The following is a 16,594-nucleotide window of genomic DNA, read 5'->3' on the forward strand; positions in this document are numbered from 1 at the left end:
AAACTGTAACACAGGAGAAATATCTTTACTCTTTCAAAGACAGGTATTTTGGGGCAACATGTTTTTCTATTTTGAAGCCTATGTACTCTTCTCTGAAGTTTTCTTTATGTAATCATTGTGCTTAGCAGGATACTATTTTGCTTACATCTTTATAAAGATGCTCTTTTTTTTTGCCAATGCTTGGCTTTTTTTTTTATGTATAACATATATTGTAAACAAAATGCTAAAAGAAAAGTTTGAACTATTATTTGAGCTTTCCCTGACTCTGTTGCCTACCTATGGACCCTGTTTCCCTAATCGGGCTATCTTGTCTGGCCTCAGTGGGAGAAGAAATGCATAGTTCTGCACTGACTTGATGTGCCAGGGTGGGTTAGTACCCAGGAGGACCTCCTGTTCTCAGAGAAGGGGAGAGGAGCATGAGGCAAAGGACTTGAGAATGGGGACTGGGAAGAGAGAGGGGACTGCAACCAGGATGTAGAGTAAATAAATTAATGGAAAAAAACAAGTGAGGTGCCTCACTAACCTAATCCATCTACTTTGATATTAAGACATTCTATGCATTTAAATCTTTATTTAGCACTTAGTTACATAGTGAACTCTAAGTCAAAATATTTGTTGGTTAGTTCCGTTTTCATTATCTTATTTTTATGCAAAACAATGAGTAACTCGCTTTATCTTATCATAATGTTTGTGAATTAAAATTTAAGTTCCAGAATTATTTATGCATGTATATAGCTTTTCAATTAAAAAGAGTAAGATTATTTAACTTTTCACTCAAGAGATAACCAGATGAAAGGCAATATTTAATTAAACTCTTCAAAATCCTCCCTCCCAGAAAGTCAGGTTTCCAAACAAATGGTACAACTGAAGAAGAACCAAGGAAAGAACTTAGTCACATGGCCAATCAGCCTGTACAATTCATGTGGAGAGGCCTGGGATATTTTCCAATGTTTTACTAGATGATCAGAAGTTATCTACACCTCCCCAAAGCTTGAGATAAACATTTTTGAAGTCTTCTTGCTCCTGTTGTTCTGTTTCTTTTAATCGACTGTCTATGCTATTTTCCTACAGCCTTATTTTGGTTTCTTGTGCTGTGTCTGTGTTCTGCACTGACCTCCGTGCTACTTGTAACAATCCTTCTTTCTGTCTTTACAGACCACATCCTTCACAGTGCCACAGCACATGGATTTCAGAACTACCTGTGAGGAGGTAGGCCAAAAGATTTTCTATTTGTTACAGATTGTAGCTAGAAAACATCTAGCCAGACTCTATAGTCATGAAATATTATCTTTTCTAGAGAACGAGTGGAGGGCTCATTACCACCAATAGACATTTTACTCCTTAAAGATAGAAACCTAAAGTCTCTGGGGAAGCCTTGGATCTTTACTCTTTCTAGAGTATGTGAGCATTACTGAACTGCTTCTCTCCATAAATGACATAGTGCCTGATGGCATAGGAGGAAGATATTGGAAGACGCTGTTTGCACATTAACATTTCTAACTTAAAAGATATTGTGCTTCCTATCATCACTAATACATTGGGATTTCAAGATCCTAATCCCATGTATGTACTAAGGCAATGAAAATTCTTAGCAACCCTGTCCTTAAATTTTGGTATGAGTTATAATGATGCACACTCACTTTAGCATATGAGAGTTCTTTAAAGTGTATACTTCCATAAGTGGATTTGGGCCTTGATGAATATAGCATATCTTAGGACAAAAGAATGTTTTTATTATTATTGTCTACGATGCATTCAAAGCATTACTTGTCTTAATTTTTCAGGTAAAATGCAAATGTTCATAGATAAATATATGTTGCATTTGCCTAAGAATTTCAAGTATTTTATTGTATAATGTGAACCCTCCCAAACAAAACAGTTATAACTCAGCATCTGTTAGTGTTAAAATCAATCAGAAAGAGTAAAAATCATTACTTCTAATCTACTTTGAATAATGACCTTTTATATTTTATATGACACATAGTTTAATATCTTACATGAGTTTCTGGAAAGCAATTTGTATTGTCCTATAACAAAATTATGAATATATCTGATCTTGAAAATTCTCACAGATGGTGAAAAAATAAAATACAAGTGTGAGAGGTCTTTCTGAAAATGATTATGTTGATTTTAATATAAAATCTTTGCACTTTCTTTTATTTTCACAAATATTAAAAAAATGACATTTCATAAAAACATATACCCTCTGATACTTCCAAATAGTTCTGGGCATTTGCCTAAAATGGTTTAAAAACCGGTTTAATATGATGTAAAGAAAACTCTAATGTTAAGGTCTGTGGTTTATTTATATTTTCAACTCAGTACCTGCAGACCATACATTTTACTTATTGAAGTAATAGTCAAAAAGATATATCTGACATCATATGAAATTTATATTTTACTTCTTAAATTGAGAAATAGATTATTTTCTTATTCCTGATTACAGTTTTCCCTCCCTTTAATCTATCCAGTTCTTTGATACTTCCTCTTCCCTCTAATCCATTACCTTTCTATCATTTGAAAAGAACAGGCTTCTAAGAGATAACAACAAAACATGATACAATAAAATATAAGGTAATACCAAAACATTGCATTGAGGTTGGACCAAGCAACTTAATAAAAGGTAAAGATTCCCAAGGGAAGACACAAGAATCAGAAACCAACTCATTCACAAACATGGGAGTCCCATATACAAAGCTAAAATAGTTATAAGCAGGACCTGGTATAGACCTGTATAGGCTGTGTTGATGTTGTTTCAGTCTCTCTCAACTCACATGAGACTTGCTCAGTTGATTTAGAGGGCCTTGGTCTCCTAATGTTCTCCATCCTTCTGGTTCTTATAGTCTTTCTGTCTCAATTCCTCTTACAAAGAGTTCCCTGAACTCTGAGGAGACTAATGAGAGGCATTTGATAGAGACACCATTTGGAGCTGTGTGTTCCAAGGTCTCTCTCTCTCTCTCTCTCTCTCTCTCTCTCTCTCTCTCTCTCTCTCTCCCTCTCCCTCTCCCTCTCCCTCTCTCTCCCTCTCTTTCTCTCTTTCTCTCTCTCTCCATAATGGCCATCGCCAACTGTGAGATTGTGTCTTTGAATTTTTGAATCTATTCCTGTTTTGTGCAGGAGGAAACTTCTCTGATGATGGCTGAATTAAGGACTGTATTATGAGTATTTCAGGATACAATTATATGTCATTTTATTGATACTATTTTTTAAATCACTTCAATTTTGTTCTACTATAGGTCTCTGGGCTGCCTAGTGTCTGGTTCATGGTTACCCAAGCACTATTAGGTATATGTTCCCTTTCATGCAGTAAGCCTTAAGGCAAATAAGACATTGGTTGGCTGCTCTAAAGTTCTGTGCCACCATTGCACTAGCATATTTTGCGGGAAGGACACATTATTGGTGTTTACATTTATATTTTGGTAGCCTGCAGAGTACCTGACCACACTGTAGACACTAGAACTTATCAGGGAAGAATCCATCCATGTAGGGATTTGATTTCTCCATGTTCAATGAGTTGTATGGGTGTTGTCTTTTGCAATGGGGTCCCACTGTTTGTTTGCAAAACAAGCCATTGATTTGGTGACCACAAGGGTTGTTTGGAAATTTCCATGGGACCTCCATCGCCAACAACTCAGATGAATGCAACTTAGTACTGGTACTGGAATCCTTGTTTAGTGACAAGGGATGGGCATTTGGGACTCTGTCTCTCCCATTATTAGGATAACTCATTAGACCTACTTTAGAACATTTTAGGAAGTTTACATTGCACTAAGATTTTATGCCATTCCTCAAGTGTCCCCAATTCTAACTTCTACTTCTGCATTACCTTCTTCAAGTCTATGTTCCTTCCTGCTTCCCACATGATGCTCTTTCTTGTCTTTCCTCCCATGCTGTTCATTCATAAAATCTATTCTACTTTCTCCTCCCAGGGGAATCATTATTATCCAGCTAGTCCCTGCAGGAAACACATCTCTTAGACAAAGACAACCACTACCTCAGAGTAAAAGTCTGGGAAACAAATTTCCAAGGAAATGGTCACTATTGTGACAAGCTGGAGTAGCCATTCTAATATTGAATGAAATTGACTTTCAACCAAAAGTTATCAAAAAAGATGAGGAAGGAAACTTCATATTCATTAATGGAAAAATACACCAAGATGAGCTCTCAATCCTAAATATCTATGCTCCAAATGGAAAGTCACCTACATTCATAAAAGAAACCTTACTAAAGCTCAAAGCACACACTGCACCTCATACAATAATAGTGGAAGATTTCCACACAGCACTCTTATCTATTATGGAAACAAAAACTAAACACAGACATAGAGAAACTAACAGAAGTTATGGACCAATTGGATATGACAGACACGTATAGAACATTTCATCCTAAAGCAAAAGAAAACACTTTCTTCTCAGCATCTCATAGTACCTTCTCCAAAATTGACCATATAGCCAGGTACAAAACAGGACTCAACAGATACAAGAAGATTGAGATAATACAATGTATCCTATCAGATCACCATAGACTAAGGCTGGTCTTAAATAACAACAAAAGTGACAGAAAGCCCACACATACATGGAAGTTGAACAACTCTACTAAATGATAACTTGATGAAGGAAGAAATAAAGAAAGAAATTAAAGACTTCTTAGAATTTAGTGAAAGTGAAGGCACAGCATACCCAACTTTATGGGACACAATGGAAGCAGTGCAAAGAGGAAAACTCATAGCTCTGAGTTCCTCCAAAAAGAAATTGGAGAGAGCATACACTAGCAGCTTGACAGCACACTTAAAATCTCTAGAACAAAAAGAAGCAAATACACCCAAGAGGAGTAGACGGCAGGAAATAATCAAACTCATGACTGAAATCAACCAAGTAGAAACAAAAAGGACTATACAGAGAATCAACAAAACCAGGAGTTGGTTCCTTGAGAAAATCAACAAGATAAAGTTGATTGAAATCATAGTTGAGCTGGAGGAGCAGGAGGAGTGGTGTGGATATGCTGTTAGACTCTCTAATTATTAAATTATTATCTAATTTTAGTTGTACAATCTTGTTTTGTTTTTTTTTTACCTTTTCCTGATGTGTTGTGTGTGAGTTCATGTCTGTCAGAGTGGGTATTGTTAATACATGTTATGAATGAATTAGTTTATTAAGTAAGCAAGCAAGGGTAGAATGAAAGAATAAAAAGTATAATAGAGCAGCAGATCTTCCATGGAAAGCCCCAGGAATCAAAACAATCAACCAGACCCTGATAAACAAAGATGGTGCTAGAAAAACATCCTGTCTTGTCTGAGACTTCCAATAAGTAGTTCTCATCCTAGGTATTTTTATATCATGAGATAAACGGTAGCAGAATCTTTTGCTGTGAAAATACTTAGGGATTATTTAGCTTCAGGTGTGTTCAAGAACACATGTTTTAGTCAAAAGATTTACTTTTATTCTGTTCTGAAGGAGGTGGTATTTTCATTTTATATTATACTGTTAGCATCCTTTTCTTTTGTAACAAGGCAAGGGGTAGGGCATAGCCATCCCTGAGCGAAGAACACTTAAGGAAATGTTAAGTCAAATACTCTTGGATTCTAAGTGAGGGAGTCAACTTTATCTTTAGGGCCAGCTTTTTAGTGAACTTAAACAGAACATGACAATTTTTGCATGTAATGTATATGACAAGAGTTCAGATGACAATCTTTGCTTCTGTTCTTGCTTTCCAACTTGACTGAGAGAAATTTTAGTGTTCTAGCTGACCTGAAAGCTTCTAGAGATGTGCATCTTCACCTCTATATTACTTTGTAATTCAGGGGTGACCTAAGTATGTTACTGCATCCAGCTTTACATGAGATCTAAGGATCAGACCACAAACCTTCATATGTCCAGAGCAAATGATTTACTTATGAAGGCATTTCTCTAGCCAGAGTTATATAGTCTTGTAGCATTTCTATTTCCATGAATATGTTACTCTCTTGTGAATAATATAGGAATCACAAAATGTGGAGGTGGGAATGAGACACCATGTCCTAGACAAAGACAGCAGGTTAAATATTTTAAAGTGGATTGTGGTGAACTTTTGGGATTGCTATGCAATTTCTTAGACCCTTTTTAAAAAATTGTTTTGCTGTCACTGTCTGGGATACTTACTAGATTCTACTTAAAGAGCAAGTGAAATTTTAAAATACGAGCCATCATGACCGTCTCTGTTCATGGTAGCCTTTATTTTCTCTTTGCAATAAAACTTATGGTGTGCTGAACAACTTTAGACTAGTACACTAGTTCTTGAACACCATATTCTTACTCAGCATGGAACAAAGAGTCTTCCAAATCTGTCTGGATCTGCAGGAACACAGAACTATGGAATAATCAATTATCTGAAGATTTCCAAATCTATGAAGATGTCTCAAAGACATTCTTTGAAATGTGTAGGCTCACAGCATTTCCATGTCCAGAAACCATAAAAATAATCCATTTAGCAACTACTTTGCCTTTAGAAAATCAAGTGTTTCTATGAGATGCCAAGTGTTGTTTAATTATTTGGTTAAATATAATGTCTATCATGTAAGTAGGAATGCCTTATAATAAATTTAAATCTCTTTTAAGAGATTATATTATTGAGTACCGCCGGAACCTGAAAGAAACAGACCGGATAAACAGTTCTCTGCACCCAAATCCCGTGGGAGGGAGAGCTAAACCTTCAGAGAGGCAGACAAGCCTGGGAAACCAGAAGAGACTGCTCCCTGCACACACATCTCGGACGCCAGAGGAAAAAGCCAAAGACCATCTGGAACCCTGGTGTACTGAAGCTCCCGGAAGGGGCGGCACAGGTCTTCCTGGTTGCTGCCGCTGCAGAGAGCCCCTGGGCAGCACCCCACGAGCGAACTTGAGCCTCAGGACCACAGGTAAGACCAACTTTTCTGCTGCAAGAAAGCTGCCTGGTGAACTCAAGACACAGGCCCACAGGAACAGCTGAAGACCTGTAGAGAGGAAAAACTACACGCCCGAAAGCAGAACACTCTGTCCCCATAACTGACTGAAAGAGAGGAAAACAGGTCTACAGCACTCCTGACACACAGGCTTATAGGACAGTCTAGCCACTGTCAGAAATAGCAGAACAAAGTAACACTAGAGATAATCTGATGGCGAGAGGCAAGCACAGGAACCCAAGCAACAGAAACCAAGACTACATGCCATCATCGGAGCCCAATTCTCCCACCAAAACAAACATGGAATATCCAAACACACCAGAAAAGCAAGACCTAGTTTCAAAATCATATTTGATCATGATGCTGGAGGACTTCAAGAAAGACATGAACACACTTAGGGAAACACAGGAAAACATTAATAAACAAGTAGAAGCCTACAGAGAGGAATCGCAAAAATCCCTGAAAGAATTCCAGGAAAACACAATCAAACAGTTGAAGGAATTAAAAATGGAAATAGAAGCAATCAAGAAAGAACACATGGAAACAACCCTGGATATAGAAAACCAAAAGAAGAGACAAGGAGCTGTAGATACAAGCTTCACCAACAGAATACAAGAGATGGAAGAGAGAATCTCAGGAGCAGAAGATTCCATAGAAATCATTGACTCAACTGTGAAAGATAATGTAAAGCAGAAAAAGCTACTGGTCCAAAACATACAGGAAATCCAGGACTCAATGAGAAGATCAAACCTAAGGATAATAGGTATAGAAGAGAGTGAAGACTCCCAGCTCAAAGGACCAGTAAATATCTTCAACAAAATCATAGAAGAAAACTTCCCTAACCTAAAAAAAGATACCCATAGACATACAAGAAGCCTACAGAACTCCAAATAGATTGGACCAGAAAAGAAACACCTCCCGTCACATAATTGTCAAAACACCAAACGCACAAAATAAAGAAAGAATATTAAAAGCAGTAAGGGAAAAAGGTCAAGTAACATATAAAGGCAGACCTATCAGAATCACACCAGACTTCTCGCCAGAAACTATGAAGGCCAGAAGATCCTGGACTGATGTCATACAGACCCTAAGAGAACACAAATGCCAGCCCAGGTTACTGTATCCAGCAAAACTCTCAATTAACATTGATGGAGAAACCAAGATATTCCATGACAAAACCAAATTTACACAATATCTTTCTACAAATCCAGCACTACAAAGGATAATAAATGGTAAAGCCCAACATAAGGAGGCAAGCTATACCCTAGAAGAAGCAAAAAACTAATCGTTTTGGCAACAAAACAAAGAGAATGAAAGCACACAAACATAACCTCACATCCAAATATGAATATAAAGGGAAACAATAATCACTATTCCTTAATACCTCTCAATATCAATGGCCTCAACTCCCCAATAAAAAGACATAGATTAACAAACTGGATACGCAACGAGGACCCTGCATTCTGCTGCCTACAGGAAACACACCTCAGAGACAAAGACAGACACTACCTCAGAGTGAAAGGCTGGAAAACAACTTTCAAGCAAATGGTCAGAAGAAGCAAGCTGGAGTAGCCATTCTAATATCAAATAAAATCAATTTCCAACTAAAAGTCATTAAAAAAAAAGATAAGGAAGGACACTTCATATTCATCAAAGGAAAAATCCACCAAGATGAACTCTCAATCCTAAATATCTATGCCCCAAATACAAGGGCACCTACATACGTAAAAGAAACCTTACTGAAGCTCAAAACACACATTGCACCTCACACAATAATAGTGGGAGATTTCAACACCCCACTCTCATCAATGGACAGATCATGGAAACAGAAATTAAACAGTGATGTCGACAGACTAAGAGAAGTCATGAGCCAAATGGACTTAACGGATATTTATAGAACATTCTATCCTAAAGCAAAAGGATATACCTTCTTCTCAGCTCCTCATGGTACTTTCTCCAAAATTGACCATATAATTGGTCAAAAAACAGGCCTCAACAGGTACAGAAAGATCGAAATAATCCCATGCGTGCTTTCGGACCACCACGGCCTAAAACTGGTCTTCAATAACAATAAGGGAAGAATGCCCACATATACGTGGAAATTGAACAATGCTCTACTCAATGATAACCTGGTCAAGGAAGAAATAAAGAAAGAAATTAAAAACTTTTTAGAATTTAATGAAAATGAAGATACAACATACTCAAACTTATGGGACACAATGAAAGCTGTGCTAAGAGGAAAACTCATAGCGCTGAGTGCCTGCAGAAAGAAACAGGAAAGAGCATATGTCAGCAGCTTGACAGCACACCTAAAAGCTCTAGAACAAAAAGAAGCAAATACACCCAGGAGGAGTAGAAGGCAGGAATTAATCAAACTCAGAGCTGAAATCAACCAAGTAGAAACAAAAAGGACCATAGAAAGAATCAACAGAACCAAAAGTTGGTTCTTTGAGAAAATCAACAAGATAAACCCTTAGCCAGACTAACGAGAGGACACAGAGAGTGCGTCCAAATTAACAAAATCAGAAATGAAAAGGGAGACATAACTACAGATTCAGAGGAAATTCAAAAAATCATCAGATCTTACTATAAAAACCTATATTCAACAAAATTTGAAAATCTTCAGGAAATGGACAATTTCCTAGACAGATACCAGGTATCGAAGTTAAATCAGGAACAGATAAACCAGTTAAAAAACCCCATAAATCCTAAGGAAATAGAAGCAGTCATTAAAGGTCTCCCAACCAAAAAGAGCCCAGGTCCAGACGGGTTTAGTGCAGAATTCTATCAAACCTTCATAGAAGACCTCATACCAATATTATCCAAACTATTCCACAAAATTGAAACAGATGGAGCCCTACCGAATTCCTTCTACGAAGCCACAATTACTCTTATACCTAAACCACACAAAGACACAACAAAGAAAGAGAACTTCAGACCAATTTCCCTTATGAATATCGACGCAAAAATACTCAATAAAATTCTGGCAAACCGAATTCAAGAGCACATCAAAACAATCATCCACCATGATCAAGTAGGCTTCATCCCAGGCATGCAGGGATGGTTTAATATACGGAAAACCATCAACGTGATCCATTATATAAACAAACTGAAAGAACAAAACCACACGATCATTTCATTAGATGCTGAGAAAGCATTTGACAAAATTCAACACCCCTTCATGATAAAAGTCCTGGAAAGAATAGGAATTCAAGGCCCATACCTAAACATAGTAAAAGCCATATACAGCAAACCAGTTGCTAACATTAAACTAAATGGAGAGAAACTCGAAGCAATCCCACTAAAATCAGGGACTAGACAAGGCTGCCCACTCTCTCCCTACTTATTCAATATAGTTCTTGAATTTCTAGCCAGAGCAATCAGACAACAAAAGTAGATCAAAGGGATACAGATCGGAAAAGAAGAGGTCAAAATATCACTATTTGCAGATGATATGATAGTATATATAAGTGATCCCAAAAGTTCCACCAGAGAACTACTAAAGCTGATAAACAACTTCAGCAAAGTGGCTGGGTATAAAATTAACTCAAATAAATCAGTTGCCTTCCTCTATACAAAAGAGAAACAAGCCGAGAAAGAAATTAGGGAAACGACACCCTTCATAATAGACCCAAATAATATAAAGTACCTCGGTGTGACTTTAACCAAGCAAGTAAAAGATCTGTACAATAAGAACTTCAAGACACTGAGGAAAGAAATTGAAGAAGACCTCAGAAGATGGAAAGATCTCCCATGCTCATGGATTGGCAGGATTAATATAGTAAAAATGGCCATTTTACCAAAAGCAATCTACAGATTCAATGCAATCCCCATCAAAATACCAATCCAATTCTTCAAAGAGTTAGACAGAACAATTTGCAAATTCATCTGGAATAACAAAAAACCCAGGATAGCTAAAGCTATCCTCAACAATAAAAGGACTTCAGGGGGAATCACTATCCCTGAACTCAAGCAGTATTACAGAGCAATAGTGATAAAAACTGCATGGTATTGGTACAGAGACAGACAGATAGACCAATGGAATAGAATTGAAGACCCAGAAATGAACCCACACACCTATGGTCACTTGATTTTTGACAAAGGAGCCAAAACCATCAAATGGAAAAAAGATAGCATTTTCAGCAAATGGTGCTGGTTCAACTGGAGGTCAACATGTAGAAGAATGCAGATCGATCCATGCTTATCACCCTGTACAAAGCTTAAGTCCAAGTGGATCAAGGACCTCCACATCAAACCAGACACACTCAAACTAATAGAACAAAAACTAGGGAAGCATCTGGAACACATGGGCACTGGAAAAAATTTCCTGAACAAAACACCAATGGTTTATGCTCTAAGATCAAGAATCGACAAATGGGATCTCATAAAACTGCAAAGCTTCTGTAAGGCAAAGTACACTGTGGTTAGGACAAAGCGGCAACCAAGAGATTGGGAAAAGATCTTTATCAATCCTACAACAGATAGAGGCCTTATATCCAAAATATACAAAGAACTCAAGAAGTTAGACCGCAGGGAAACAAATAACCCTTTTAAAAAATGGGGTTCAGAGCTAAACAAAGAATTCACAGCTGAGGAATGCCGAATGGCTGAGAAACACCTAAAGAAATGTTCAACATCTTTAGTCATAAGGGAAATGCAAATCAAAACAACCCTGAGATTTCACCTCACACCAGTGCGATTGGCTAAGATCAAAAACTCAGGGGACAGCAGATGCTGGCGAGGATGTGGAGAAAGAGGAACACTCCTCCATTGTTGGTGGGATTGCAGACTGGTAAAACCATTCTGGAAATCAGTCTGGAGGTTCCTCAGAAAATTGGACATTGAACTGCCTGAGGATCCAGCTATACCTCTCTTGGGCATATACCCAAAAGATGCCTCAACATATAAAAGAGACACGTGCTCCACTATGTTCATCGCAGCCTTATTTATAATAGCCAGAAAATGGAAACAACCCAGATGCCCTTCAACAGAGGAATGGATACAGAAAATGTGGTACATCTACACAATGGAATATTACTCAGCTATCAAGAACAACGAGTTTTTGAAATTCGTAGGCAAATGGTTGGAACTGGAAAATATCATCCTGAGTGAGCTAACCCAATCACAGAAAGACATATATGGTATGCACTCATTGATAAGTGGCTATTAGCCCAAATGCTTGAATTACCCTAGATCCCTAGAACAAACGAAACTCAAGACGGATGATCAAAATGTGAATGCTTCACTCCTTCTTTAAATGAGGAAAAAGAATACCCTTGGCAGGGAAGGGAGAGGCAAAGATTAAAACAGAGACTGAAGGAACACCCATTCAGAGCCTGCCCCACATGTGGCCCATACATATACAGCCACCCAATTAGACAAGATGGATGAAGCAAAGAAGTGCAGACTGACAGGAGCCGGATGTAGATCGCTCCTGAGAGACACAGCCAGAATACAGCAAATACAGAGGCGAATGCCAGCAGCAAACCACTGAACTGAGAACAGGTCCCCTATTGAAGGAATCAGAGAAAGAACTGGAAGAGCTTGAAGGGGCTCGAGACCCCAAAAGTACAACAATGTCAAGCAACCAGAGCTTCCAGGGACTAAGCCACTACCTAAAGACTATACATGGACTGACCCTGGACTCTGACCCCATAGGTAGCAATGAATATCCTAGTAAGAGCACCAGTGGATGGGGAAGCCCTGGGTCCTGCTAAGACTGAACCCCCAGTGAACTAGTCTATGGGGGGAGGGTGGCAATGGGGGGAGGGTTGGGAGGGGAACACCCATAAGGAAGGGGAGGGGGGAGGGGGATGTTTGCCCGGAAACCGGGAAAGGGAATAACACTCAAAATGTATATAAGAAATACTCAAATTAATAAAAAAAAAGAGATTATATTATTGTAAATTACATTAGAATCTAAGATATACTAAACAAGGATTATTTACTCCTGACTGTTATTATTAAATAAGGGTAAAAACCAAATGCTGATGTCCATGAAGTCTGTAGTGTGACCAAGTGAGACTGGAGAGAGTGGTCAGCAGTTGAAAGCATAGTTGTTCATTTTCCAGTTTCTACATGGTAATTCCAAATCACCCTCAGCTCTATTCTAGTGTAGCCAGTACTTTCCTCTGACTTCTTCAGATACTGGGCACTCAAGTAATACACAGTCATACATGTGGGGAGAACATTCATACATACAAAATAAAAAGAAATTAAAGGATAAAGGATGGAAGTGGAAGCCAGGTCTCTTGCTTGTAAAGAAATTGAATAAATCTGATCAGATAGTTTCTATTTAAAAGCACTTTAAGAAATGAATATTGATTTTTCTTTTTTCTTTTACTTTTGTGATTATGATTTAATTACAAAATTTCTCCTGTGCCTTTCCTCCAGATTCTTTATGCTCATAACTCTTTAAAAAAATAAAAATTAATTGAGATGGCATATATATTTGTTTATATACATATAGTCCTCCTAAGTATAACCTGCAAAGATCCTTTAATATTAGTTGCATGTTTGTTTTTAGAATTAACCCTTTACACTGGACAACCAATTGGTGTACTCTTCCCCAGGGAAGCTACCACTTCCACTCCTAGCTTTTTACTCAGTTATTCTGTAGTTCTTTGTGTATGTTTGAGGCTTCCTGGAATTTTCTCCATGCAGTTCGATATGTTCATTCATGTCCTTGTTCAACTCATGTTTAAACAGTTGTATTGATGAGACATTATGTGTATAACTTCTGCTATTGCTAGGAGATACAATCACAACCTCAGAACAAAGATCCTGATCTTTTGACATTTACATTCTATCTACCTCTTCTTCCACAGTGTTCTCTTTGTTTGGGGTATAAGAATGTTTTGTAGATTTATCATTTGGGGTTTAGCTTTCAAATTCTGTATTTTGATTGACTGTGGTTTAATGTAGTGATTTCCATCTGATACAAAGGGAAATTTCCTTGATGGAGAGTGAAAACCACATTTATCTATGTGTATAAGGACAAAACATTATAGATTGTTTTCAGAGATTATGCTAGTTTAGTAAATTAGTGATTGGTTTATTCTCTAATAATTATAATGTCTCTAACTCTTAGTAGTTAACTAGCTTTCCGGTTCTAGTCATGGTCATTCTCTTTCTTTTGAATAGGAATTAAGTCATATTAGAGAATAATTGGTTACTGTCAAAATATGTGTACTCTTACTGTACCATTAAGACTGTTATGTCACGTTGGTCATTGATGCTTTCCATAGGTATCATTGCTGGTTTGGCCTGTTGGTTGCCTCCTTCATTTAGAAACTTGCATGGTGCTTCTGGTACCATAAAGGTAGATCTCACTGAGTGGGCATTCAGGTCTTCCTCTTTGCTGGTTCCATTTAGACATCCTCTGTGGCCTCTCAGATACTGGGTAGTCCTCTATAAGGTCAGATCAAAAATTCTTGTAGGAGGGAGAAGAACAGACTATAGCACAGAAAAAAATATGTTTTTAATTGTAGAAAAATTTTCTCAACCTAAAGAAGGAGGTGCCTATCATGGGATAAAAGGAATATATAATCCCAGGTAGACAAGAAAAGAAAATTTCCATAAGATGTAAGAATCAAAACACTAAGTATATAGAACAACAAAAACATATATTAAAAACCACAAGGGAAATAAAACAAGTAAACAGAATAACAAACCCATTAGGCTGACACCTGACTTTCTAATGGAAAGAAGAAGGACCAAGGAAGAGGTAAACATTCTGAGACACTGAAGATGCCAGTCATGGCGCTGATACCCAGCAAAATTATTAATTACATTTGACAGAGAAATAAAAACATTCCACAATAAAATCCATTTCCATTTAAGCAACTTTTATCTATCAATGCAACTTTCTGTATAGGAAACATTAGTAGGAAAACTTCAGTCTGAGGACGTTAGCTATATCCAAGAAAACATAAGGAAAAAACAATCTTAGAACAATAAATCCAAAGCAGGAGAAAACCCCATACCATAACAACAAATAACCGGCATCAATAAACACTTCTTACTGATACCTATCAATATTAATAATATCAATTACTTAATAAAGAGGCACAGAGTAACAGACTGGATTAGAAATACATAAAATATAATCTATGCATGGCATTGCTCTGGTGGCCAAAAACCCAAGAGTGGATGAGCCATGAGCCTTGCAGAAAACCAGATACTGTTATTTTGCCAAGGAACCTAGCAATTGACTCCTAATGACATGTCACTATAATCACAAATTAGTGCATTAATCAGAGTTCATCTGAGAAGCATCTTCTTGCAGTATATGGAAATTAATACAGAGACCTACAACTGGACAGTGGGTAGAGTAAAACATTGTATATCAATAAAGAAAAATAATGAATATAAAGTATACAGGTGTAATAAAATTGTAAACAAGCAATATATTGGAGAATACTTAATTCATAAGAAATTAGTATCTTGGATCTCTGAGGGCTGCTTGATGAAAGTAATCATGGAAAAGGAGAAAGCAAACTTCTCCATGTATTAGAGCATTCTAGTCCTTGAGCTGTATGCTTTTGGGGAAAATAATTCACTAGTTACAGAGGAATATGTTGTTCCTCCTATACTGGCCCAAGTGTTTATACTTGATGGCCAACTAGGTTAAGGCAATGGTATCATTTTAGTAATTTTTTATAATAGTTCATGAGTCTTGTACTGGTTAATGATATGCCCATGGATTATACAGTCATCCTTAGATAATTTTTGCCAGAAATAAATGAAGGCAACCACTAGGAAATATTAAACAGATTATCCCCTCCTACCCCACACGGTCCATCTTCAGTGTGGCTTCTGCTCCTCTGCAGTTAGAATGGGTTGTAAGAGAGAAAAGTGGATTACTATTTCCTCAGCACACATTAAGTCATATGCAAATGGTTATTAAAGAATAAAACACACACCCACATTTTCTCTTGAGGTTACTCATTGTCTATGTTGTGTATCATGAGGTTGCCTTACAAGGGTGTTCCTCAATTTTCCTTGATCTCACAGAAAACCATTAGTACTAGGGCAGCTGTCTACCATTTCTCTATGCTTTTTGCTCAAATTCAATACTTTCCCTCAACAACATTTACACTTAAAATTTCCATTTCCTCACCATCCTCTAGTAAAAGAAACAAACTTAAACAGTGCATGGTTCTTGGGGGTGTCATGATCACTCTGTGTGTCATAACACTAATATATATGGGTATCTCTCTGTGTGTGAATATACATATATATACATATATGTTATATATGTATTTAAGCTTACAAAATGTTTCTCTATTGCATTTTCAAACATCCTTAGTGTTATTTGTCTCTCCTTCTTTAGTTTCTCCTTCTAAAACTTCTCATCCCTCTTCCCTAGTTAAAGTCCTCCCCATTTCCCCTGTTGTCCCTGTGATAACACCTATAGATATCCCTCACAGACATACCTGTCATCATCTCTACAGGACTGCTTCCATTCCTCCATATTTCCTTTTTACTTTTCTAGCTTCTTAGATTACTTCAGATCATATAATCAAATATAAAAATTCAGAGCTATTAGTAGAGCACATCACAAGTACAGGTTACAAGAGGTGGTGACTGGGAGGGGCAGTAAACAGGATGCAAAGTGAATAATTAAAAAAATTAAATTTAAAAAATTCAGAGCTGTGGTCTACTAATTAAAGACAA

At 37.3% G+C, this 16,594-nt stretch overlaps 1 protein-coding gene across 10 annotated transcripts in view; it reads left to right on the forward strand.

Annotated features, from left to right (window-relative positions):
* Sntg1 (syntrophin, gamma 1) overlaps window positions 1-16,594 on the forward strand; it is an 814,179-nt gene that overhangs the window by 436,763 nt on the left and 360,822 nt on the right. For all 10 annotated transcript variants that reach the window (XM_063288183.1, XM_063288182.1, XM_063288181.1 and 7 more), the window contains one exon: window positions 1,156-1,209. Coding sequence is in view for 9 of the 10 variants with exons in the window: in XM_063288180.1 (XP_063144250.1) it covers window positions 1,156-1,209 (54 nt within the window). In the remaining variant the exon portion in view is untranslated. The remainder of the gene's footprint in view (window positions 1-1,155; window positions 1,210-16,594) is intronic.

Source organism: Rattus norvegicus, chromosome 5 (genome assembly GCF_036323735.1).
Source record: "Rattus norvegicus strain BN/NHsdMcwi chromosome 5, GRCr8, whole genome shotgun sequence".
In the NCBI taxonomy this organism is placed as follows: Eukaryota; Metazoa; Chordata; class Mammalia; order Rodentia; family Muridae; genus Rattus; species Rattus norvegicus.